General features: G+C 39.7%; 1 protein-coding gene across 1 annotated transcript in view; it reads left to right on the top strand.

Moving 5' to 3' along the window:
* CAMK2D (calcium/calmodulin dependent protein kinase II delta) overlaps positions 1–24,017 on the top strand; it is a gene marked incomplete at its 3' end in the record, with an annotated part of 242,535 nt that overhangs the window by 80,032 nt on the left and 138,486 nt on the right. The window contains exon 3 of the mRNA XM_029910700.1: positions 6,192–6,251. Coding sequence (XP_029766560.1) covers positions 6,192–6,251 — 60 coding nt within the window. The remainder of the gene's footprint in view (positions 1–6,191; positions 6,252–24,017) is intronic.

Genomic DNA, 24,017 nt, shown 5'->3' with positions numbered 1-24,017 from the left:
CCGCAGCTCCCATTGGCTGGGAATGGCGAACCGCAGCCACAGGGAGCTGAGGGGCTCCATGCCTGCAGATGCTCAAAGTAAACAAAACGTCCCGACCCGCCAGTGGCTTACCCTGACAGCCGGGAGCCAAAGTTTGCCAGCCCCTGAAATATAGGGTCGGCTTATGAAGGGGTCATACAGTTTTTGCTGTTTTTACCTAACCATCTTGGGGGGTCGGCTTATAAACGAACGGGTTAATGAACGAGTATATGTACTTCTTTTGTGAATCCTACAGGTTTATTTGTCTTTAGCTCAAGAAGCTTGTTAGATGTTGACACTAAGATTTTTATTTTCTGCCCATAAATCTCTGAACTGATGATCCTAGAAAATCATTTTGTGAGGTGTGCTGAAATATTAAATAAGTACTAAATATGGATTTGTTGAACTCAGCAGAACTTTTACAGTGAAATTCTTTGCTATTTGCATTGACCTTCCTGCTAACATATTTAATTATGAATACTAAGATCTTGATAAAGGTGTGTTTCAACTGATTGGTCAAAGAGATTTGCCAGAATGAACTACTCGTAAATTGAGGACCATTAGCTTTTGTTAATTTGTCTGCAAAAAGAACAGGAGTACTTGTGACTTTTTGCGGATACAGACTAACACGGCTGCTACTCTGAAACCTGTTAATTTGTCTGGAATCCCTTTGAGAGAAAACTGTGATCTCCTGTGGTATCAGTGGTTCTTTTGCATTCTATATCCTGTATTTACTGCAGAGTCCACCCTTGGATGCTTTATTGTTGATGGCATGGTTTGTGTCTGGCCAGAATAGAGCATTTCAGGCTGTGTTTCTTACACTTCTCAGTATCCATATGGGCCTTGTGGATTATGCTTAGCATTCCAACCTCATGCTGTGTGGCATTATGACACTATGTCCAATGTCTATAATCCCATCATATTCAGTAATCCACTGGGTTTTTAAGAACTTTTTTTTATCATCACAATGGAATGATATATAAGAGGTTTAATATTTCTCTCACAGGGTTTGTCCAAGCTCTTCCATTATTGTGGTAATTCTAAAGAGCCCCCATGCATGTCTCATTTTCATTTACATTCTCTATTTCTGATTACCTTTTTGCAATTGCAGCCATAAACTGGTTTCTGATACCGTAAAACCTGTCCAGAGCGACCACTCATGGGAGTTAGCAAAAGTGGTCGCTTGTAAGAGGTGGTCTCTCTTCAAATGTTTGCACACTGGAGAGGATTGGTGTTCTGTGGCCTGTGCAAGTAGTTGCTGATGACTGGTGGTTTCTCTTCAGACGTGGTCACATTTACAAAAGCATGTTGTTATGGGAAGTGTTGCACACAGGTCATTGATGGATGTGTAAGCCTGTGATGTCCCTTCTACTCCAAACAAAGCTGTGCTTTCATAGAATCCATATAAAATCACCCCTCCTTGAGGTCTGCCTTGTTAACAAAATGCTAATTCCAAAACTACATCCATGAAACTCCAGGCAAAGCCTTTGTCTCAGGTTTCAATCCCCCTATTTCTCCTAGTCTAAGGCATCTTCCCTGATTTGCTTGCACTTGGGGTTCCTTCTCTCAGGAGCCATCTTCCCCAAACCTAAATTTGTCTCTGCCTGAGGGCCACACCCACCTTCTTTATAGCTGAACCAGTGAGTCAGCAAAATCCACTTAACACTTTCCAGCAAGATGATGACCTGCTTATATGTTGTGGTTCTTCTTCAAGTGCTGGTCCCTATGTGTATTCCACTGTGGGGTACTGTCAGCACATCTGGGTGTGGCCTATGTAGGGGTCTAAGCTTCTCTTAAGTGGCCCTCTTCACTTTGTTTCCAATCTGATCAATTCCTGAACGCACACCTTAAACTGAGTCTATCAGCCCTTGAATTCCAGAGTTGCAATCTCCTTCTGCTTCCCGGTTGCTTTCTCAGAGGCAGCCTGGTGCAGGGTTGTAGTCCCTTTGGTGTATCAGGTCTCCCTCTCCCGCTCTGTTCTCTCCCCTTTATAGCTGGTCTTGTTTTCTCTGTTGGCCTCAGCTGTGGGTGCCTGTCTTAAGGATTGGCAGTTCTGGCAGGTGTGTGGGGGTGTGATCAAGTTGCTTGCTTGTAAGCAGGAAAGACTCCTCTCCCTTCTGCCTATGCTCAGTATGGGGTTTGTAAACCCCTTTATAGGTACACATGTGCTCCATAGGCCTGGGGCCAGAAGGATCTTGCAAGCAGTGTCTGTTGGTCCACACCTATGCCCTTATCTCCGTATGCATCATACCTAGGGCATAAAGGGTGGTGCAGAACACCGGCCTTTCCAGTTCCTATTTACCGCTACATGGTTTGAGAGAGAATCCTCCAGTGTCTGGAGCTGATTCTTTCTCCTCATTTAGTAAATATTTTTTTAAAAATTCTTAACGTTTGTATATAGTTTTGTAGAGTTTTATCAGAATAGTTAGTTGTCTGTATCCTCACTGCAGGTAATTCTCCCTGCCTCCCTGGTGCAGGGTTTAGATTTGTGCCCCAGTTATCAGGGTTTGAAAACTGCATCTTCTGTCCTTGCTCCTTTCCAATCAGTGGTGACCACAAATGCTGCTTTTGCTGCCTTGGAGATTCCTGAATCTCCTCCATGTGCAGTATCTACTGCTCTTTTCCCAGCTGTACCCAGCAGGCTTGAGAACCCTGTTTAGAAACACCAATCCTCATTAGGAAGACTGAGACCATCGCGTCAGGGACTCTGAAAGAAGTCCACCCCCATCTCCTGTGCTAGCAACAGTATTGACTTCACCACTGATGAAAATGGACCCAACTTTTTCATTGTCGGGGGAATTGGATGTACTGGAAGATAGGTCCATCAATGGTATTAGCCAGGATGGGCAGGGATGGTGTCTTTAGCCTCTGTTTGCCAGAAGCTGTGAATGGACAACAGGGGATAGATCACTTGATGATTGTCTGTTCTGTTCATTCCCTCTGAAGCACTGGGCATTGTATCCTGTTTGAAGACAGGATACTGGGCTAGATGGACATTTGCTCTGACTCAGTGTGGCCATTCTTATGTTCTAAGTTTCCTGCAAATGTCAGCCTGTCTGCCTTGAATCAGACAATATACTTTCCTTTGTTTCCTTTGTTTTTCCCAAAGCCTCACATCTCTGATGAATGAAGTCTCTTCTGTTCCCTGTGTGTGAGATGTGCATTAGCTTTTTTACCTGCAAAAAAGGAAAATGATCAGAAAGTCACTGACATTATTCATTGCTGTAGCGGAACAAATGAGAGGACAACCTTCATCCCGTCAGAGGACCTCTAAGTGCTGTATCCCACTTTATTAGTGAGTGCATCACCACCACACAGGGCGAGAGCTCACCCCGCCTGAGCAAAAGCAGCCTCGGTAGCCTCACTTCATGAGTGGCCTTACTTGACATTTGCAGAGCAGCAATGTGGAGCTCTATTCATATGTTCACGAGACGCTACACCCGAGTTCAAGCCTCCAGAGATGAGGCATCCTTTAGGGTGGCGATCCTATATGCATCTATCTTGCCTGCTCCTTCACACCCTCCTTCTTACCTGAGCGCTGCTTGTCAGTCACCAATGTAGGGACAAGCACTCAAAGAAGAAAGGGAAGTTACTCAACTTATTGTTACTGGAGTCTTTGAGATGTGTGGTCCCTATCTGTATTCCATTAGCTGCCCCTCTTTCCCCCCTGTTTCAGATCTTTAAATGATTTGTGGTAGAGAAGGAACTAGAGAGGTGGTCAATCCGCACCATCTATTACCTCCTCTTGAAGGAGGAGAGCAAGAGTGCAGGTGCAGACCGATGGACACTGCTTGGAAAATTCTTCTGGACCCTGGTGCATGGTGCACATGCGTACCCCACAGTGAAATACAGATAGGGACCACACATCTCAAGAACTTGTTCCAATAAGGTAAGTAACTTCAGGCAAGCATCATTAGCCTGTTACAGGACCTCAGATTTAAAAACACAGAGGACAGAAACCACTGGAAGCAAAGAATAATTAACTAAGTGCCTGCAGAAGGGTCCTGGTTCAAATGCTGGGCAGCATCATGCTGTAAAAAGAAGCATGTGCAACAGGGTCTGGTGCTATGGCTGTGGTGGAGACGGCCTGGAAGACTGTCAGGATTTTCCAAAAGCTACAAGAAGAGTCAACCAAATCTATGGCCACAGAGAGGGTTGATGGATATCTGCCAGCTACCATTGTTTTGTCTGCCCATAAAGACACTTCTCTGTATTGACAGGTAAAGAGGGATATGTGGCCAGCACTGTTTCATGTAGCTATTTAACACTTAAGCTGTCTCCCCTTAAGTGTTTACTTCAACTGTCTTTTTAGCACATAAGGTGCTTTATGCAGTTACAGGCATACCTCTCTCCCCACAGGCGCTGTCTTCATTAAAATGCACACATGCCTGAATCCATGTGATTACTAAAGCTAGGCCATTCAGCTGGTGCTAGTGGTGTTGAAGAACAGGACATGGAGGAGAAGGATAATATGAAGAAACACTTCGAGCACGAATAACAAATATGCTGCATCTTGTTCAGCCCTATGCAGAAAACCTGTCAGCAATTGCTTTATGTACACATAGCAGACACTGTATTTTTTTGGTCACCATTTCATTTCATGTAGTAAGTGGGGGCCAGAGAGAAAGAGAGAGAGCGCGCCTCAGTGGTCAGGAGTTGATTCCACTTGGCAGACAGACAATACCAAAGACAACTTAGAACTAGGGTCAACAACTGTTTCTGTCTTACTTTTTTCTGGCTCATTTGATTGTACTGCAGTTGATTTCCCCTTTTTCTGCATATGAGATCAGCAAGGAGGAGGCTGGGAGTGATTCCATTTTCCAGTTTACTGTTCGTTTATCCATTATCCTCATTATATTTTCCTTTGTATGCCTTTGCATAGTCCCTTGAACATCTGCACACTGGCTTATGAGGCCAAGCCACAGTGAGACTGCTGCTAAAGTGGACTCTGCTGTGGAAGAAAGATGAAGCTATAACACTTTGTAAACATGATGATGATGACATTAAAAGAGCTATAGTTTAATTTATGGGCCTTAGTTTATATAGCAACATTGTTGTCCTTCAGCACCAGCATGCTGGGTGTAAGATGCTGTTGATGTGACATCCAGTATTTGTGAGACAGATGTTGATGCTGTTCTGTTTCTGATCCTGTTGCTGTTGTCGGAGATCTATAATTTAATTTGTTGACCTTCGGTTGTGTTCAAAGATGTGGTCAAAGATGTGGTCATCTTGTTACTCCACAGCTATAAAACAACTATGCTTTACATCATTCTACTACAAAAACACAAACAAGGAGAGGGGGTCGGATTATGACGAGGAACTGGTCCACATCAATTAAAAGGAACAAATGAAAGGAATTACCTTCCATTTGTCTCTTTGGAAGTTTTGCTCTACAAGACCCTGAAAACAAGATTACAAGGTCCATTAGAAGAGTATATTTCTCCAGCCATCTGATATCTATAACTTTTTATGAACAAGTTCTTGTTTGTTTGTTAGGCTGTGTTGGGATACAGGGACCACATTAGAGCAATCCACAACAAAGAAACACCTTTCAGAATAAATGGCAAAAAAGCATACGTTATCCTTAGGCTAACAGGTAATCAGCTTAACTGAGAAGTAGTGTAATATAGGCATTGTGGGGGTATGCTGCTGTTGATCATTTAGCTACTCACTCTTCCTATAGCATCACTGTGTTGGTATAATGCCCTCGCATGTTGAAAAGTGTTGTCTTTACAATGGAATATTAGCACTTCATTGGTGATGTACTTAGTACCTTAGGTATCACTGAAACACTTAATAGTCTAGGATTAGAATTTTTCTAAAGATTCAGGGCTGTCTTCATTCTGATTAATTCTATAATCATAGTTTATTATCTGATAATTATAGGTCATGGTGTGAATATGTCCCATCTCCCACTGAGAAGGCAGCTTGATTTTTCTAAAACTACTATAGGTTGAGCAGCTAGGCAAAGCAAAGGGTGGATGTAGTATCTTGATTCAGTGTGGCATACAATTTAAATGTACAATCGTGATTCTAAATAGGAGAAGGAGGATACATTTTAACGACATGTCACATACTGTACCATATGTTTTTCAACTCACAGTACCATATAGAATGATGTGCCTTTTCATAATTAAACAAAAAAGTTACGATTGTGTTTCTTTTTCTTGCAGATCACCAGAAATTGGAAAGGGAAGCTAGAATCTGTCGCCTTTTGAAACACCCTAATATTGGTAAGAAAATTTAATCCCTTTATATGGTGTGTGTCAGTACAGAAATTAAGAGAAAATACAGAATAGCTTCATAGAGATGGAAAGTTAAAGGAAACACTTGGCAAGAGAAGGTTCCTTTATACAGTGGAGTTCCTTCCAAACTCATAATGCTCCCCTGAGATGTGATGTCCTATGGGGCGGTCACCTCCAGCCATCCATACTGACTTCATCTCCTGGAGCTCATGTTTGGTGTTTTTGTGATTTGTGTCCCTTTGTTGAAGATGAATATAGAAGAGTAAAACCCTTCCTCTCCTCACCGTTGTGGCCCTGCATTCAAGCATTCACAGTAGAGGCTGACAAAGATTTTGATTTGGGTTGCTTGTTGTCTCGAAAGTGTAAACCAATTGGAACTGATGATAACTTTGTCGGCCACGAAGAATCACACTCTGAGGATACTGAGACACTAGTTTATCTGCCAGCAGTCTCAGTGCACATCTATGAATATATACTTCACCTGAGCCAACTTTAGGCTACCTCAGAAGCCCAGCAACAGAAGTATGATTTTGTCTCATACTCAGTAATGTCTTCTCCCCATTAATAGCAATGTCAACGTGTGAAAAACAAAACAAAACACACGAACAAAAAAACTCAAAAACCACAGCTCAAAATGGAGATTGGAATGACTCAAAAATCTCTCTCAAAATTTCAAACACTTTGTGTTTTCCCCGGAGAGCTCAAAACACTGTCACAGCCAAAAAACAGGAAGTTCAAAGACACAGAGACAGGAGGAGCCTTGCAACTCCCTTGAACATTTTCAAACTTTTTAAAATATTTGGTTAGACAGTTTGTTGCTTCTTTACTGTTCCCAAACCAGTTTGCCCATCCCTTCCATTAGTAAAGCAATGTTGAGGCCAAGGAAGATGATTAAGAAGAAAATCTAAACGGTAATTGCTATGAATTGGGAAGAGCTAAAATCCACAAAGGACTGTTCCATTGAATAGTTTGAACCAATATTATTATTATTATTGTGTGCTGTCCAGCTGTTCTATTAGGGTTATTATAGCAAGCAAACATACAGCTTGAAAACACAGAAGGGTTGTAGTTGTTGAGGAGACACTGTTGATGTTCAATAAGATGGCACAGAGGAAATTCCTTGCTGTGCAACCTACTCTGAAATAGGTAATTCAGTCAATGACTCACACAATAGGGGACACTTTTTCTTCTAATTGGCTGTTCAGTTTCAGAAGGAATATCAGGATTCAGAATCTTATGAGAGAGGCTGTTTGTTTTCATGCTATAGAATCTCCATGAACACTATCAAGTCACTGAAATGTATCTACTCCCCTTTCCCTATAATAGAATATCCTGCTGAGCATGGAAAGTGTGTGACTGCCAGAGAACTAGTTTTATATCCATCCTAAAAGCTCTCAAGTATTAAAGTACCTTGTTTGTACAGCTGAGTGAAGAAGTTTGCTTTTAGGTCTGGTCTCTATCTTGGAGTAAGATCAGAGAGGTAGTTTCAAGAGTAGAAAAAAATCCTGTACATTTACAAAGACTCTGATTTTCAAAAGTAGGAGCCTAAAATTAGGCTTCTAAATCCACATTTAGGCACCTAAATTAGAGGTTTGCACACTTCATTGCTAAAGCAGGCCAAACTGTAAACCCAGCTCTACCCCATGTCCCCTCCCCATAGGTATTTTGAGTACCTGTTTGGCGAGGGGCCTGACTAATGGGAGAGAGAGCCCGTCTGGGGGGACTGGCCAAAAATGGGAAGGGGTGAGGGATCCTGTGAGGGTCAAGCAGACTGGAGTGGGGTGAGGATTTTCTGGTTTTCCACATTACATCAAAATCAATAGGATTCTGCCCAATGAAGCCTAGAATATTCCCTGAAATTTTGGAATTGATCAGATAAAGAGTTCAAAAGTTATTGTACTACATGCAGACAGAAAGGCCATCAAGTTGGAAACAAGGTCTTTCCTCCCTTGACAGATACACAACCTCATTCTCATATGTGCTTAGCTGCCAGCAGCTCCCATGGACGTCAGTCTCTGGGGAGCTGTTCAAATCTTTCGCAAATCAGGCCACTTATTTGGGTGCCTAAATGGAGAACTAGGAGCCTAACTTTAGGGTCCCACTTTTGAAAACTTAGATGCACAGTTTTCTGAAATCATAATATGTGGAAATCCTTTTTTGTGCTCCTGCTTTTTTGGTTTAGCAACTGTTGATTTAAACATTGTTGTCCACATTACTTAAAAGTAAAATTAAATGCTTTAAAATGCATGGGGCATCCAAGTCCCATGGAATTTCAATGTGTGCCTTACTCCTTAGGTAGTTTTGAAAATCCCATTCAAAGATGTAATGTGGATGTGACAAACAGACACTGTAAAATTTTCAGTTTCACTTGCATTTATATTGGCAGCCAATCTTGCTTTTGGGCCTATTATTGACTGAGGTGGGATTTCCAAAAATGCTCAATGTTAGCCTTATTCCGGTCCAATTGAAGTTAATGGTAAAACTTCAGTGGAAAGCAGAGTTAGATTAGTGCTGAGTGCATGATCTTGTAAGTTAGACTAGACTTATGTCCGTAACTGAATATGTAACTGAAGCTGTATCAGTTTAGAACATAAAAAGATATGTTAATGAGGTATAACAACATATATATTGTATGTATGTATGTATGCTAGACTGAATCTTTTCATTTAAAAGGAAAAACTGCTGCCCTATGTACTTATAAATATAAACTCTAGTGGGCAACAGTACCTTCAGCCTATAGCTTTGGACATTACAGCATACTACCAATGAATTTCTTATAAACAGTATAAAAATTCAGTCGAAACACTTTTACTCCTAAAATTCTCTCTTGATCAGCAAGAATATGTGATAGTATCACAATAAAATTTAATTTCTGAAAAGGTTTACAGAACTTACTTTTAGCAAGCTTTGTTATAACTATGAAATATGGTAGTCGTGTGTTAAAATTTACATATGGCAAGGGGTATATTCATGAGTATGAATACATTGTTTTTTTTATGAGCACAAGCCCATTTAATCTGTGAAGGACTATGGGTATATTAAATTTATATTTTCTTCTGCACTTCATTTTTCTCTGTGAGTGATGTACAGCTCATGAATTGATTGTAGCCTAGAAAATAATGGATTCTTTTGAAAAGAAAGTCGTTGCTACAGTAAAAAATCTAAATTAAGGTGCTGAAATGGTTCTTGAAAATGCAATCTGCAGAGAAAAGCAAACATCTATTTTAATTTATTATTTTCCTTCTCATAAGACTACAAACGTTTTTTGTTGTTGTTTTACTTAGGTTGGTTTTTCATAACTTGCAGTTTTTCTGTGAGTTAATTTATGTCTCTGTCTTTCCCTAGTTAGAATTAAATCATCCTTTCTCTTCTCTTTCAGTCCTGGGTAAGTGAGTGGTCTGGTTTTACAGCCTCAAAACTTAAAAACATCAAGAAACAGTTCAGAACAAAAATCCCTTTTATTTTTTTAAAGTTGCTTTTGCCTGTTCTTAAGTGACAGTAACTAAAGTGCCATTTTTTATTGTTCATAGTTCATTTGATTAAATCTCCCTTCTGAAATTGAACTTTTTGTCATAAATATCAACATTTGATTTATTTTTCTAAAACAATTTCTAGACTATATTAAAGTCTGTACAGTTTATTATCTTTCATATTTGTGAGCAAAGCCTTACTGATTTATTTTCTGACCAGATATATGTAAAAAAACAACAGCCCTTCTTAATTGCCTTTCATATTTTTTCTTTATAATCAGATCAAAACAGCAGTGTGTTGATAAAGCAGCCTTTAAAATTCCAGCCTAACCCTAACCCTAACCCTAGAAATACACTGATCATTTTTTTAAATAGAAATAAATGATATTTCTCTTAAAAGGGGACTGATGGAGGAAACCAAAATGTAGACCACTGGCAACATACGAAAGAGCCTTTATTTTTTGCTTATGTCTTTCCACAAAAAATAATTACTGGTGTCGAACCTTTATAGGAGCATTTAATTATCCTACATTACACTTCCAAGCAGATGTTCACCAGGAAGCTATCTGGACAAGCCTATTAATTAATTTAAATTCTGTGGCAATAGAGAAGTGTCTAGAACACGGTTTCTCAAACTTCACTGCACCACGACCCCCTTCTGACAACTACAATTACTAGAAGACCCCAGAAAGGGGGACCGAAGCCTGAGCACCCCCGCCGTGGGGGGGGTGCCGAAGCTTGAGGGCTTCAGCCGTGGGTGGTGGGGCTTGGACTTTGGCTTCAGCCCCGGGCCCAAGTAAGTTTAATGACAGCCCTGGTGACCCCATTAAAATGGGGTTGCGACCCACTTTGGGGTCCCGACCCACAGTTTGAGAACCGCTGATCTAGAATTAAACTTCTTCCTCATCAACTTAAATATGTAGTTTAGATTTCCTGAAAATGTGCGTCTCCCCTGCCTCTACATGAGGCTGTGTTCATATAAGGATCTTTTCTGGCTACGAACAGGAGCTACATCTGAGCACTCCACTGCTGCTGACATCCCGATCTATTCATTGCACAGCTAGCAGTATCTGTTCTTCTTCAAGTGCTGGTCCCTATGTGTATTCCACTGTAGGTAGGCATGCGCTCAATGCATCTGGAGCTGGAGAATTTTGGAAGTAGTGCCCGTTGGTCCACACGTGCCCTCAGTCTCCTTGTGCATCTGACTGAGGAGTGGGTCGGACCAACTACCTCTCCAGTTCCTTCTCGAGTCTGGGTCGGAACCTCCAGTGTCCAAAGCTTCATCTTTATTCCTTTATCTGTAAATAGTTTTAGAAATATTATGTATTATGTTCTGATGCAGTACAGAGCACCTTTTCTGAGAAGGATTCCACTAGAAAATGCTATTTTGCCAAGTGAAGACATTTTTCTGTATGGGCAATCAAAGACTTATAGCCCCATCAGTTCTCTTATTTTGGACTATATTCTTACCCGAAAGATAGCAGGCTTGTCCATGAGCTCCTTATATGTCCACTTGGCTGCAATCAGTGCATACCATTCACCTTAAGAGGGTTACTCAATCTTCACACACTCACTGACTAACAGATTTTGGAAAGGCCTAATTGGAACCTTTCTGCCAATAAAAAAGCAAGCTCCTCAATGTGACTTAAATTTTATTATTTCGGTACTCACTATGCCTCCCTTTGTACCATTAGCTTCTTGCTCCATGTCTCTCCTATCCATGAAAGTTGCATTCCTGGTAACCATCATCTCAGCCAGGAGGGTTGGTGAGCTTGGAGTGCTGACGGAGGACCTTCCTTAGACTATATTCCATAGGGACAAAGTTTCATATGTGCACCCTCAATTCACCTCCACTGTAGTTTCAGAGTTTCACCTAAACCAGTGTTTATCTGGGTTTTTTCAAAAATGTCACCCATCCTCAAAAGAAAGGAGGCACCATTCCTTTAGTGTTCAACGAGCTTTTTGGCCTTTTACCTGTAGAGAACAAAACCTATCAGAAAGTCTCCCGGGCTATTTGTCGCCATAGTGGAAAGAATTCAGGGTCAGGCTATATCCTCTCAAAGAATCTCAATATGGATTTTGGGCTGTATTTTGCTCTGCTATCAGATGTTTAATCTTCCTCCCCCTCATGGGGTGCAAGCTACGTGTATGGCATCGCTTCAAGAAGTGCCTCTACTTGATATTGGCAAAGCAGCTGTGAGATCTATCTACACATTTGCAAGGCATTATGCTTTAGTTCAGGACTATATCACTGATGCATCCTTTGGAATGGCCTTCCTTCGTTCGGCTCTGCCATCTGCATCCTTGTACCCTACTCCTACATGAGTACTGCTTGTCGGTCACCCACAGTGGAATATACATAGGGACCAGCACTCAAAGCAGAGGAAGTTACTTACCTTATAGTAACCTGAGGTTCTTCAAGATATAGTCTGTATGTGTATTCTACTACCTGCCCTCCTTCCCCTCTGCTTTGGCTCATCTTTTGGTTTACAGTAGAGTAGGAAATGGAGAGGCAGTGTTTCCACCCCAACCTTTCTCTCCTTGGTCAGGGGCACAAGGTGAACCAAGTCACATGTGCGGACCAATGGACACTGCTTTCAAAATTCTCAGGCTCCAGGCTTATAGAGCACATGTATATCCACAGTGGAATACAGACAGGAATCACACATCTCGAAGAACCTCCAGTTACTGTACTTTAAGGTAAGTAACTTCCTATTCTTTGGGGCTCTAAGCCCCTTCTCCCCCACCAGTCCACCAAAGATACTCTTTGGTGCTTCCAGTGTCCTCTACTCCCCTCTATAGCTGCTCTTTTAGGGCTCCAGGTTCCTTCTATCCTCTTGTCCCCCACCTCACCACATCATTTTAAGGGCTCCAGGCCTCCCTTACAGTGTCTTGCAGAAGACAATCTAGGCAAACACACAGATAAAGGGTTAATGCTCTTTTATTAGCAGAGCTCCAGCAGTGTGCTTTATACATGAATAGGTTGTACACTAGACTAATTTATAGCAGTGCTGGGTTTCTCACCACAATATGATGGCCTGAGTCAACACATCCTGGTGAATTTAAAGTGACTTTAATGAGTATCTCAGATCAAGGCCTCAAAAGGTTGAGGGTTCTACTAACTAGCTGAACCCATGGAGATCCCACGTCTCCCCAAACAGTTACTTCTCCCCCTGTAGTGTCCTCACTCTTACTGCAGATGTATTCTTTGTGGAAGGCCCAGAAGCCAAGAACCAGTCGAGTTTCTGCCCTGCAGCCAGATCTTTCTGTGATTGCCCTTTTGTGTAGTAACTTAATGAGGACCCCACCTTGCCTCAGAACTTTCTAAAAAATAGTCAGGCTGGCAGGCAGGCAGAAAATCTTCCTTTGTGTTCCAGGACATTGGGTCATCAGGACTGTTTGTAAAAACCTAGGACTGTCCTAGACAAATCAGGACTACGCCCTTGTTCAGAAACCTGGCTAGTTTATGAAACTGGCATATACTGTTTAATCAGCTAACCGCAAGCCAAACCAAGTTGAACAGGACATTGTTTAAAACATTTGCATAATAACAGATCTCTCGTCATTGACCTTTTACTTTGAAATTTCTGCTGTAGATTCAGTTTACACCACAAGATAGTACTTCTAGCCGGACCACATTCTTCTGAAAGTGTTCTATGTACATGGAGCCAGGGACAAACAGCTTGTGTTGGTGTTCTGCAAAGCAAAAGATTTCCAATTAATATGGCATGAAATTCTTTGGTCTTAAGTAGTAGAAATAAATCCCGACTATGAAAAATATTAATTGGGTGAGAGATATGCTCTTGACATTCAAAATTCTCATGCACATGTGAACCATGAAACTTTTAGTTTAAGGTATAAATTGCCAAGGTTTTAAATTTTCAGTGAAGAAAGTCTCAGGCTGGTAGTCTCGCTTTTTCGAAAAAGAAGCAAGTTATAGATGATGATAAATGTAAATGATCTTCAGATTGTTTGGGAATACTGGTTAGTTTTAGCAGGGATTAAAGTTATGTAATTTTTTTTTTCATATCACTGGCAGTTCTGAAAAACTGAAAGAAAATATTGGCGAACCAAAAAGTAAAAAAAAACAAACGTGTTTTGGGTCAAACAAAACATTTAATTTGACCCAAAACAAAACCCTTTGTTTTAATTTTGATTTTTTTTAAAGATTTTTTTTAATAAACTTGAAGGAAATTTTGAAATTGTCATTTTGAATTAAAAAATTAAAATGTCACTTTGAAAATGTATAAATAAAACAACTCAATATTTTTCAGATTTTTTTTTTTTCAACTAAGAAAACTTGGCAAATTTTACATAAATTTGAGAAATGTTTTGGTCAACTTGAGCCTGCATTTTTATCCAAAATAAGTTCTGGTGGAAACATTTCTCTCAGTGCTAACTGGGATTAATTTAGTAGGGATGATTATTATTTTTTTACCATATCGATGAAATAAAAAAGTCCATTTTCCAAATCTTTTATTAGGATTCACCTCCAGGTAGAAGAACAGAACATTATCCACTGAGCCCCACTGGTTATTAGGGATGATTTGTAATATTTATTTACAAATACATCCAAATACAACTTAGATGGGGCTACTATAAGGTGGGTGCATAGCTGGCTGGGTAACCGTACTCAGAGAGTAGTTATTAATGGTTCCCAATCCTGCTGGAAAGGTATAACAAGTGGGGTTCCGCAGGGGTCTGTTTTGGGACTGGCTCTGTTCAATATCTTCATTAACGACTTAGATATTGGCATAGAAAGTACGCTTATTAAGTTTGCAGATGATACCAAACTGGGAGGGATTGCAACTGCTTTGGAGGACAGGGTCATAATTCAAAATGATCTGGACAAATTGGAGAAATGGTCTGAGGTAAACAGGATGAAGTTTAATAAAGACAAATGCAAAGTGCTCCACTTAGGAAGGAACAATCAGTTTCATGCATACAGAATGGGAAGAGACCGTCTAGGAAGGAGTACGGCAGAAAGGGATCTAGGGGTTATAGTGGACCACAAGCTAAATATGAGTCAACAGTGCGATGCTGTTGCAAAAGAAGCAAACATGATTCTGGGATGCATTAACAGGTGTGTTGTGAGCAAGACATGAGAAGTCATTCTTCCTCTCTACTCTGCGCTGGTTAGGCCTCAATTGGAGTATTGTGTCCAGTTCTGGGCACCGCATTTCAAGAAAGATGTGGAGAAATTGGAGAGGGTCCAGAGTAGAGCAACAAGAATGATTAAAGGTCTAGAGAACATGACCTATGAAGGAAGGCTGAAAGAATTGGGTTTGTTTAGTTTGGAAAGAGAAGACTGAGAGGGGACATGATAGCAGTTTTCAGGTATCTAAAAGGGTGTCATAAGGAAGAGGGAGAAAACTTGTTCATCTTAGCCTCTAAGGATAGAACAAGAAGCACTGGGCTTAAACTACAGCAAGGGAGGTTTAGGTTGGACATTAGGAAAAAGTTCCTAACTGTCAGGGTGGTTAAATACTGGAATAAATTGCCTAGGGAGGTTGTGGAATCTCCATCTCTGGAGATATTTAAGAGTAGGTTAGATAAATGTCTATCAGCGATGGTCTAGACAGTATTTGGTCCTGCCATGAGGGCAGGGGACTGGACTCGACCTTTCAACGTCTCTTCCAGTCCTATGAATCTTTGGTGGGAGTTTCAGGAAAATGGAAGATCAGCAAATAAACAATTATGTTTACTTATCTATCTTCTCATTCCTAAAGTTAGTCCCTTAGGTCATGGTAACAGATGCTCCAGATCATAGTAATAGACACATTGGCTTCCATCTGACACATTTCACAATAACTAACGTTCTTCTGTAACAGAGTGGTGAGACCCAGCATCTATTGAAATCCAGGAGGTGGTCGGCATATACCGATGCTGCCAATTCTGGAGGAGAATAGGACCTGTAGCGGAAATTCTGAAAGGAGAATAATCTGCTTTTAATAATGAAGACTACCTCTTACCGTTCTATTTTCTGGTCTTTAACCTTTCAGTAAGTGCTGAATTCCCAACCCTTGCTTAGCAATCATAGAGAGCTCAAATCCTGCTGTGCCTCTGATTGCTAATCTGCATCTCCTGAGACATTTGCTGGTATAACACTATGCTGGCACTCAACTCTTTGTTTCTTTTGGTGGTGACTTAGAATCCTGTGGTTCCCTTAATTATTCAGAAGTATCTTCATCCTTGTCTGCTCTTTTTAATTTTGATAAGACTTAGCTTACACATCACAGTAACTAGTTACAGCACAGAACCTGTTAAATGCTGCATGAGGGAAGAAGAAAAATTCATTTATTTTCACCTCATTATGTCCCTTCAATTGAGAATAAAACAATGTTGTGTTGACATATTTTTTTTAGGAGATAGACCTTTAATTTTAAATTCAGAATGTCTGTGGCTACAATTTGTATGAAGCTGTACATAGCACTACATTCAAATACACATTGGTAATATACAATAAATGTTACAGATTTTGTAAGCTCTACAGCAACTGATAGAAAATATCTGACAGAGATTGACTTTAAAAAAAGGAACTTAATTCTGATTTTACACTAGCATAAATTAGGAGTAGTTTGACTGAAGTCATCAAGTCTATGTGTAAAACTGATATGAGATATAAATCAGGCCGTGTGTGTGTGCATGCGTGTGCGCATGGGCACACACACACACATAATTAGTAGCAAGGTAAATTTTTTTACTTGAAATCTCACATTTCCTTATTTTCTAATTCATTGCAAATAAAACAAGTACAGACTTTAGGAATCAAATGCATTATCCCCCTTCTTCCCTCCATAAAACAAAATCAAACAAGTTATCATCTAGATATATACTGTATATGCTGGTTTCAGGAATATGTGAGAGCATTTAATCTTTTACATGGCAGCTCTAAACCATGGGCTTTCGGGCATCCATGTGATCTAGTTTCACTTCCAGTTGCCTCCTCTTAGTACCAACAGCCCAATTAGATGGGATGGTCATTTTAGTAATTCTAGATCGCCTTCATTCTAATCAATTAACAAAGTGCTGCATCTTCCGTTATAAATAAAATGGATCATTTTCTTCTGGTGATTTTTTAAAATAATGTAACATGTTAAATTTCCTAGTTAATGTAAAAGACGGTTAACTATGTGGTCAGAATAGTGCAACCAGTGTTTTAATCTCAGTTTCAGCATGCTGTTGAATAGTAAAGTGCAACAAAAGTAAATAAATCAGATGACATAAGCATCTACAGTAGTAGCTATCTGTGAACTTAAACACACTGTAATGTGGCTGAGGAGAAGATAAAAAGGTGCATAAGTTGGATCTGCTAGTACGTGAATGGGGCATCAGATTCTTCTCATTACCTATGCCTTTACTACAGTCTTTTTCATACACTGATTGTTGTTATGTGTTTGAGTTCTTTTACCCATAAGAGTTGCTAGTTAAGGGGTAGAGAATAGAAGGAGGATTTAGGAAGAGGAGGATTTGACTTCAGATTCTTGAGCCAGGAAATTACTTTGGCCAAATGTATTAAACAGTAGCTGTGCCCTTTCCCTTCTGTAATAGCAGCCTTATAAAGGGGGCAGAGAGAGAGTGAGTAGGAGAAATGGGAGAAGGATCAGGCCCTATCTGAAATGAAAAGATAGTCCATAATAAGAATGTTTTACACTTCTTTTATTTAGTGTCTAGATATTACTGCTTTGAGCAGGGGGTTGGACTAGATGACCTCCTGAGGTCTCTTCCAACCCTGATCTTCTATGATTCTATGAAATCAGGAAAATAATACATTAATTAGATAAATATTTTGAACTGTTTTGTGCTTATCAATTTGTCTGTTATTTTTAACACTGTTCCAACCAAGTATGATATGCAGTTGTGTAGCGATAATGCTGTGCTCTGCCTCTCTCTAATTACTCCTGGGGGTAATGTGTAGTGTGCACAATACGGTAATATCTAGGCACTAAATAAAAGAAATGTAAAACATTCTTATTGTGGACTCTCTTCATTTCAGATAGGGCCTGATCCTTCTCCCATTTACTTAAATAGGAGCAGGATTGGGCCTTTGGATTGCACTCCAAAGGATTATTCCAGGAAAAAAGTATCTAGGAGGAGACAATGCCACACGCCATTTATATCCTCTTTTATAGAGTGAGGTGTGTCCAAAAAGGGGCATCCTGCCTGTAAATCCAAAAAACCCACTACGTTATTGTCTTCTTAAATAATATGGAGATTTATGGAGGCCCTTGAAGCCCTCTAGAAAAAAGAAAATAGCCTAGCCTGAGCTCACAACACTTGTGCCCTTAGCTGTCAGCCGCAACATCCCTGGAGATCACAGTCTTATGCTCATACAAAGCACACGGGATCTTTATAGAGGAAGGTAAATACACAGCATTTATTGAGAATACCACAGTTAGCATATGCTTTTTAGACACACTCACTCACTCACTCACTCACTCCTGCCAGTGATGTTCATGGTTACCAGTCTGTTGTAGCTGGAGTCAATCTAATGGCCAGTTAGATTGAGCACGAGTGTGGAGCTGGGTTCTGTCGGTCGCGATCCGATGCTCCGAGGCTTTGCAGGACTGAACCCAGAGTTCAGGGGCAAAACACCCCAGCTTTATAGTTGTAAATTTCCATTTGAGTCCATGCATTTTGCAATGTCATCCTGTCATCATTAGTCCTTAAGTGGTGTTATCATTTGATGGTTATTGTCGGGCTTCCCATCGTTATCTCTTATTTGTTGTCTCGCCTTCGGGGGTGCCTGCCTCACCTCTGAGGTCCTCAATGCTGCTAACATGTTTAACATCGGATACAATGGATGTTTTCTGATTATCTCCTGGTCTTTCCAAGTCTCTCACTTCTTCTTGACCATCTGAACATTTGTGATGGTTTTCACACCTTATCTTTTTCTAATGCATACATTCCTCATTCACACAAACAGATTGAGAATACAAACAGTAGTATTCTATATTGAGCAAAAGGGCATTGCAAATTAAACCTTGCTAAGTTTTACAATCAATAACCAAGACAATTTACATTGAGACCCAGGCCTTCAGTGTTCCTCTAATCTACTTAACATAGACACAATAGAGAATCCTGTCTCTTACTTCCTAATTTGTAATACATATAGGAAACCATAGTAGCTTTATAACTTATTCTAAAACAAAAGGGTGACCATAATCACTCATAAGGATTGTTCTGGTCTGTCATTCCTTTCTGCTATTCAAAAAGGGTGGCTGACAAGATGAAATCAAATCATACATTAATTCTCATAGTACATTATAAAATCCAGCTCCTACAACAGTAGTATTCTTAGTGTGGTATAGAAGGTAAGGTGCCCTAAGGTTTGCTACCAACTGTACCTTTTTTCCCCGGTGCAGCACAATGCATGCTGTGGTCATATGTATCTGATGATAAAATATAAACCCCCATAAACCAAACTTTGGAGGGTTTACACAGCCTACTTGTAGCTACTTTTAATTTCAGAAACTGTTTTCATAACATTTTTCTCATTTCTACCTTCTGCAAAGTTGTTTTTTTCTTTCCATAAAGCTAGAGTAAAATTGTATTTCCGTAGCCACTGATTTTAAATGTAAAATAGACTAATACAATGTACATAACTATCTTGAAGACCCTGCTGCAGTTGCGTAAAATCAGTAGACTAAGCTCAGTAGACTATGAAAGCTGTTGCACTTCACTTATAATTTGATTTATTGTTTTGTTTACCTGGTATAGTCTCTAAAAAAAACAAAAAAAACCCCTCATACTGCCAATTGCATTGCAGATTTGAGAGCGGTAAAAAATAATTTAGTCCAATATTAACTGCATACTTTTTTAATATGCAAGAAATAAATCTTTACTTTTGAAACCTTGTATGAAGTTTTATTTGAGAACAGTTCATAGTGAATCTGTGACCACGTTATACATACGCGTAGACATCATGGCTCCTAGCTAAACCACAAACATGCAGTTTTCCTCTGGACCTTTTCCTCCAATAACACGGGTCTCTAATACTCCAACTAAAAGGAGATTTTTCTTTCAACTCATTTGGTGTAATGGGTTATGTTTTTGGAGCAGACGGTTCTGAGTACTATATCAGATTGGTACCCAACTGTTGGAGTGAAATCTTATGTACCCCACATGCTCTCCATTAAGGCGGAGGACAAGCTGTGCCTAGCTAGCTAGCATGGATGTGTATGAGTGCTATTGGCTTGGATAGAATGGTGCAGGTCACATATTTGTGACTAAGTTGCCCTCTAGAAGCTGTCCCACAAAAATATATAAGCCCCAGTACTACTTTAAAGATAATGAAGAGTCTCCGCTATCTCAAATGGTAGAGACCTCTGCTTTTTGGAGAAGTAAGCTCTGAGTTCTATTCACTATAAAACTTTAGTGTGGTTTTCTGGGTACTGTGGTGTCTGTATGTATCATTTCATGATTTATGTATGTTTTGTATTAGCTTTCAGTTGCCCTTCTGAAAACAGTGCAGGCACATAAAATCTAGTGAGAAGGAATTTTAGGTGCTGATTTACCTTCATCGAAGGTAATTGCATTCTGCATGCAGTGGGAACAATAGTTAGATTGTTTATAAAATGTTAAGATTGACTGTAATGAACAGACTGTAATGGCACTCATTATTTTGAATGCAGAAGAGATGGGCTATGGCAAGGAGTTGTTTATGTGCTATGAATTACAAATTTGAAAAATAAATGTCCTACATCAGTCATTTCTCATAATAGATATCCCTGTAAAAGCTTCTGCAGACAAAAATAATTTTGAATGCTGTCTTGTTAATAAAATATACTTTCCTTAAAAGATGCAGAATGGCATTCTTACAATAACTGGACATGAGCAGCTATATCATTTTGAGGTATATTATTTAGCACAATCCATTTTTTTGCTAACCAGTGGAAGAGGTGGTGAAAACCAGGAAATACAGAGTCTTGACTACAGCTGTAGCATCCTGGCATTCTTTTCTTTGTTTGTCAGTGATAATTGTAATGATAAAATATTGTGACATTAATTCTTGCTGGAAGTGTAATTTAATTAGAATTTGTAAACAGAATGCCTGGCGTCTCTGAATGTACTTTCCAACTGATTCACAAATGGCTTTTGTGTGTGTGTGTGTGTGTGTAAGTTTACAGTTTATGGAGTAACTTGGTTTTGGTTTGTGCCATTCACAGAACTCCCTTTTTCTCTTTTTAAAAAATTAATATTACCCTTTCAATTAAGCTTTCTGTTCCACAGAGTACACATTTCATAAGAGGAATTCATGGGGGACTCTAGTGTATTTGGGAGCCAGCATATGAAATGGTGGCTACTGGGTATAAAAAAGAAAAATACAGAGAAATTAGTGAATGAAGCACAGTGTTTTTACTATTATGAAAGTGGAAAAAATATTTCGGAAGGGAACATTTCCCCCTGCCAGGTTTTCTCTTTCTCCCACCCTAAAAAGGCTAAGAAATCCATTTAATTATGAAGTGATTTGTATAAAAGTAAGTGGAGCTTGTGTTTGGTTTCTTAAAGGATTTTTGTTTTGCACTCTGTATTTGCATTAGAATTTAGCATAAGCAAAATAATCTAGCTCTTTTATCTTGGTCTTCAGCTCTGCTATACTCTAGGCTTTTGAACACAAGCCTCCCAATGCCACATAATTGTTGGTAGCAATTTTCTGCATACATAACACATACTTTAGTGGTAATTTTATCTCCATCAAACACAGTAAATTATAATCTACTGTCTTTTTCTTATTTTGAAAAGCTAATCTCACTCATTTGAGGGTAATTGGGTTCAGGGACAGAACTACTGGGAGAAATTTCATTTCTGTATTTGGCAAATGACATTGACACACATTGTTTCTTGAGTACGGTAGGGCTGGCCACGTCAGAACATTAGGATTTGGTTTAACAATCCTAGACAAGTATAGGGACATGAAAGTCAATATCTGCCACTTGACAATTCTGTGCTGCAGCTGTTACCTACAGCTCTGATAGTACAAAGAAGCATATAGAAATACTGGCAGTTTTCAGTAGCAGGAATCACTCTCTTCCTGTTATTGGAGGAGGGTGATTCCTGCTCAAAACTGCCAGTATTTCTAGATTCCCTTCAAAAAGAGGATAACATGGAACATAACTCTGGAAGTATTTCCTCCATCATAGGTTGGCAAAATTTCAAATGACTGGTTTATTTGGTGATCCCAATGTGCCAATTGTCCTGTATCTCTGTCCAGGGTGGTTGATTTAATGCTGTAAACCAGGGGTAGGCAACATATGGCACGCGTGCCAAAGGTGGCACGTGAGCTGATTTTCAGTGGCACTCACACTGCCCGGGTCCTGGCCACCAGTCTGGGGGGCTCTGCATTTTAATTTAATTTTAAATGAAGCTTCTTAAACATTTTAAAAACCTTATTTACTTTACGTACAAAAATAGTTTAGTTATATATTATAGACTTATAGAAAGAGACCTTCTAAAAATGTTAAAATGTATTACTGGCACGCGAAACCTTAAATTAGAGTGAATAAATGAAGACTCGGCACACCACTTCTGAAAGGTTGCCAACCCCTGCTGTAAACTATGATGCCTTATATAAGCAAACAGCTCTATATTACATTTTATGTGAAGTTTCTTTTCAGACTGCTACATTAGGGTTTCTTAATTAAAAATAAACAAAGATGAATTTTGTACTGCATAAATAAATTAATTTTTACTGCTTGTGAAAATTTCCATATGGGACAGCTCTGGAGACCAAAGTTCTTTATTTATACAAAAGTAACCTTACAAGCAGTGGCAGTACAAGCTTTTCCCCAGTGGCCTGCCATTGTGCCCCAGGTCATCTTCTCGATGGACCACCTCTAGGGAGAAAAAGCATAGTACAGTTTCCATGCCCACTCAGTCTGTGACAAATGTGGTGGTGGTTTTTGTGATGTGAACACCTGTTCACTAGAAACTGTAATACATTTCAAAAAGTCACTAAGCAGTGGTTGGATTTTGAAGACCTCCTTATCCAAGTCTACATTCACACACCAGCAACCATCCTCAGGCTATTTTTTTTTTTTAACAACTAAATGAAAATCATTTACACACGGATGGAACCTCATCGCAAACTACTTCTGAATGCATATCATCTTTCTCATTCTGTTTGGAAGTTGTGCAGGTATAGTAAGTGTTCCTATTTCTGTACTTTCTGAGACAACATTTTTGTGTAGCTGAGCTTGTTTCCTATACTGCATCTAGGGTAATAAGGACTCCATGCTTGTAAAACTAAACAGGCTCTTTGAGACTGGCTAATGGAACTCTGTTTCGATAGCTTCACAGGCTGCCTGGGGGGGGTCTATTTCTAACTTCACTTTGCCCTTTAGCAGTCCCTCTCCTTGAAATATGCCCTTATATTCTGGTTAGAATGCTGGTCAGGTCTCATAGTGACTATTCTCCCTCCTTTTTCATGTTGAGGATATGCTGGTATCGTACTGTGATTCCATGGCAGCAGGCTCCACGTTCCAGCTGGAATCAAACTGTTTATCAATTAAAGAGCATAGTTACAAATCTGGCAGTTTGAATAGCTGGCAGACTTTTGCAGTGCATGAATATTTTGGGTCTTTGGATCTGCCCAAATCTCATAGCAGATATCCTTTTCTTCCTGGGGAAGCTGTGGCATTGGGACATAAAGTGGTTATGTTCCCTACATTTCTTGCATGACAGCTAATTTGATGTACATTTTTCTTTGTCTTCCATGCTGCACACTGGACCGTGTATGCCTATATTCTTGGTCAATCTATCTCTGTCCTATTTCCTGGATTGCTTGAGCCAGTGTACTTGTTTTACACTAATGGCTGTCATTGTTTTGATGCATTTCCTGGACAGCTGTGCTGTCCTTCATATTTGGAGGCATTTCTCTAGGGTTAGATCTGTTTTCTCTACAATAAAATATACTTTCCTTAAAAGATGCAGAATGGCATTCTTACAATAACTGGACATGAGCAGCTATATCTTTTTGAGGTGTTTTATTTAGCACAATCCATTTTTTTGCTAACCAGTGGAAGAGGAGGTGGAAACCGTGAAATAGAGTCTTGACTACAGCTGTAGCATCCTGGCATTCTTTTCTTTGTTTGTTTGTCAGTGGTAATTGTAATGATAAAATATTGTGACATTAATTCTTGCTGGAATCCTTAATTTGGGAATCTTTAATGTTTCCAAAATTACGTGTGGATGCCAGAATTCCTAGTTCTGTCACGTAAGTATCTAGTCTTCCTTCTGCTTCTTGGTTTTGGGTTTTTTAAAAAAAAGTCTCATTCTGTCTGAG

This window comes from Terrapene carolina, unplaced genomic scaffold, assembly GCF_002925995.2.
Source record: "Terrapene carolina triunguis isolate 2854851 unplaced genomic scaffold, T_m_triunguis-2.0 Scaffold66, whole genome shotgun sequence".
Lineage (NCBI taxonomy): Eukaryota > Metazoa > Chordata > Testudines > Emydidae > Terrapene > Terrapene triunguis.
The sequence above is the reverse complement of the archived record's forward strand: the minus strand, read 5'-3'. Positions and strand labels throughout refer to the sequence as shown.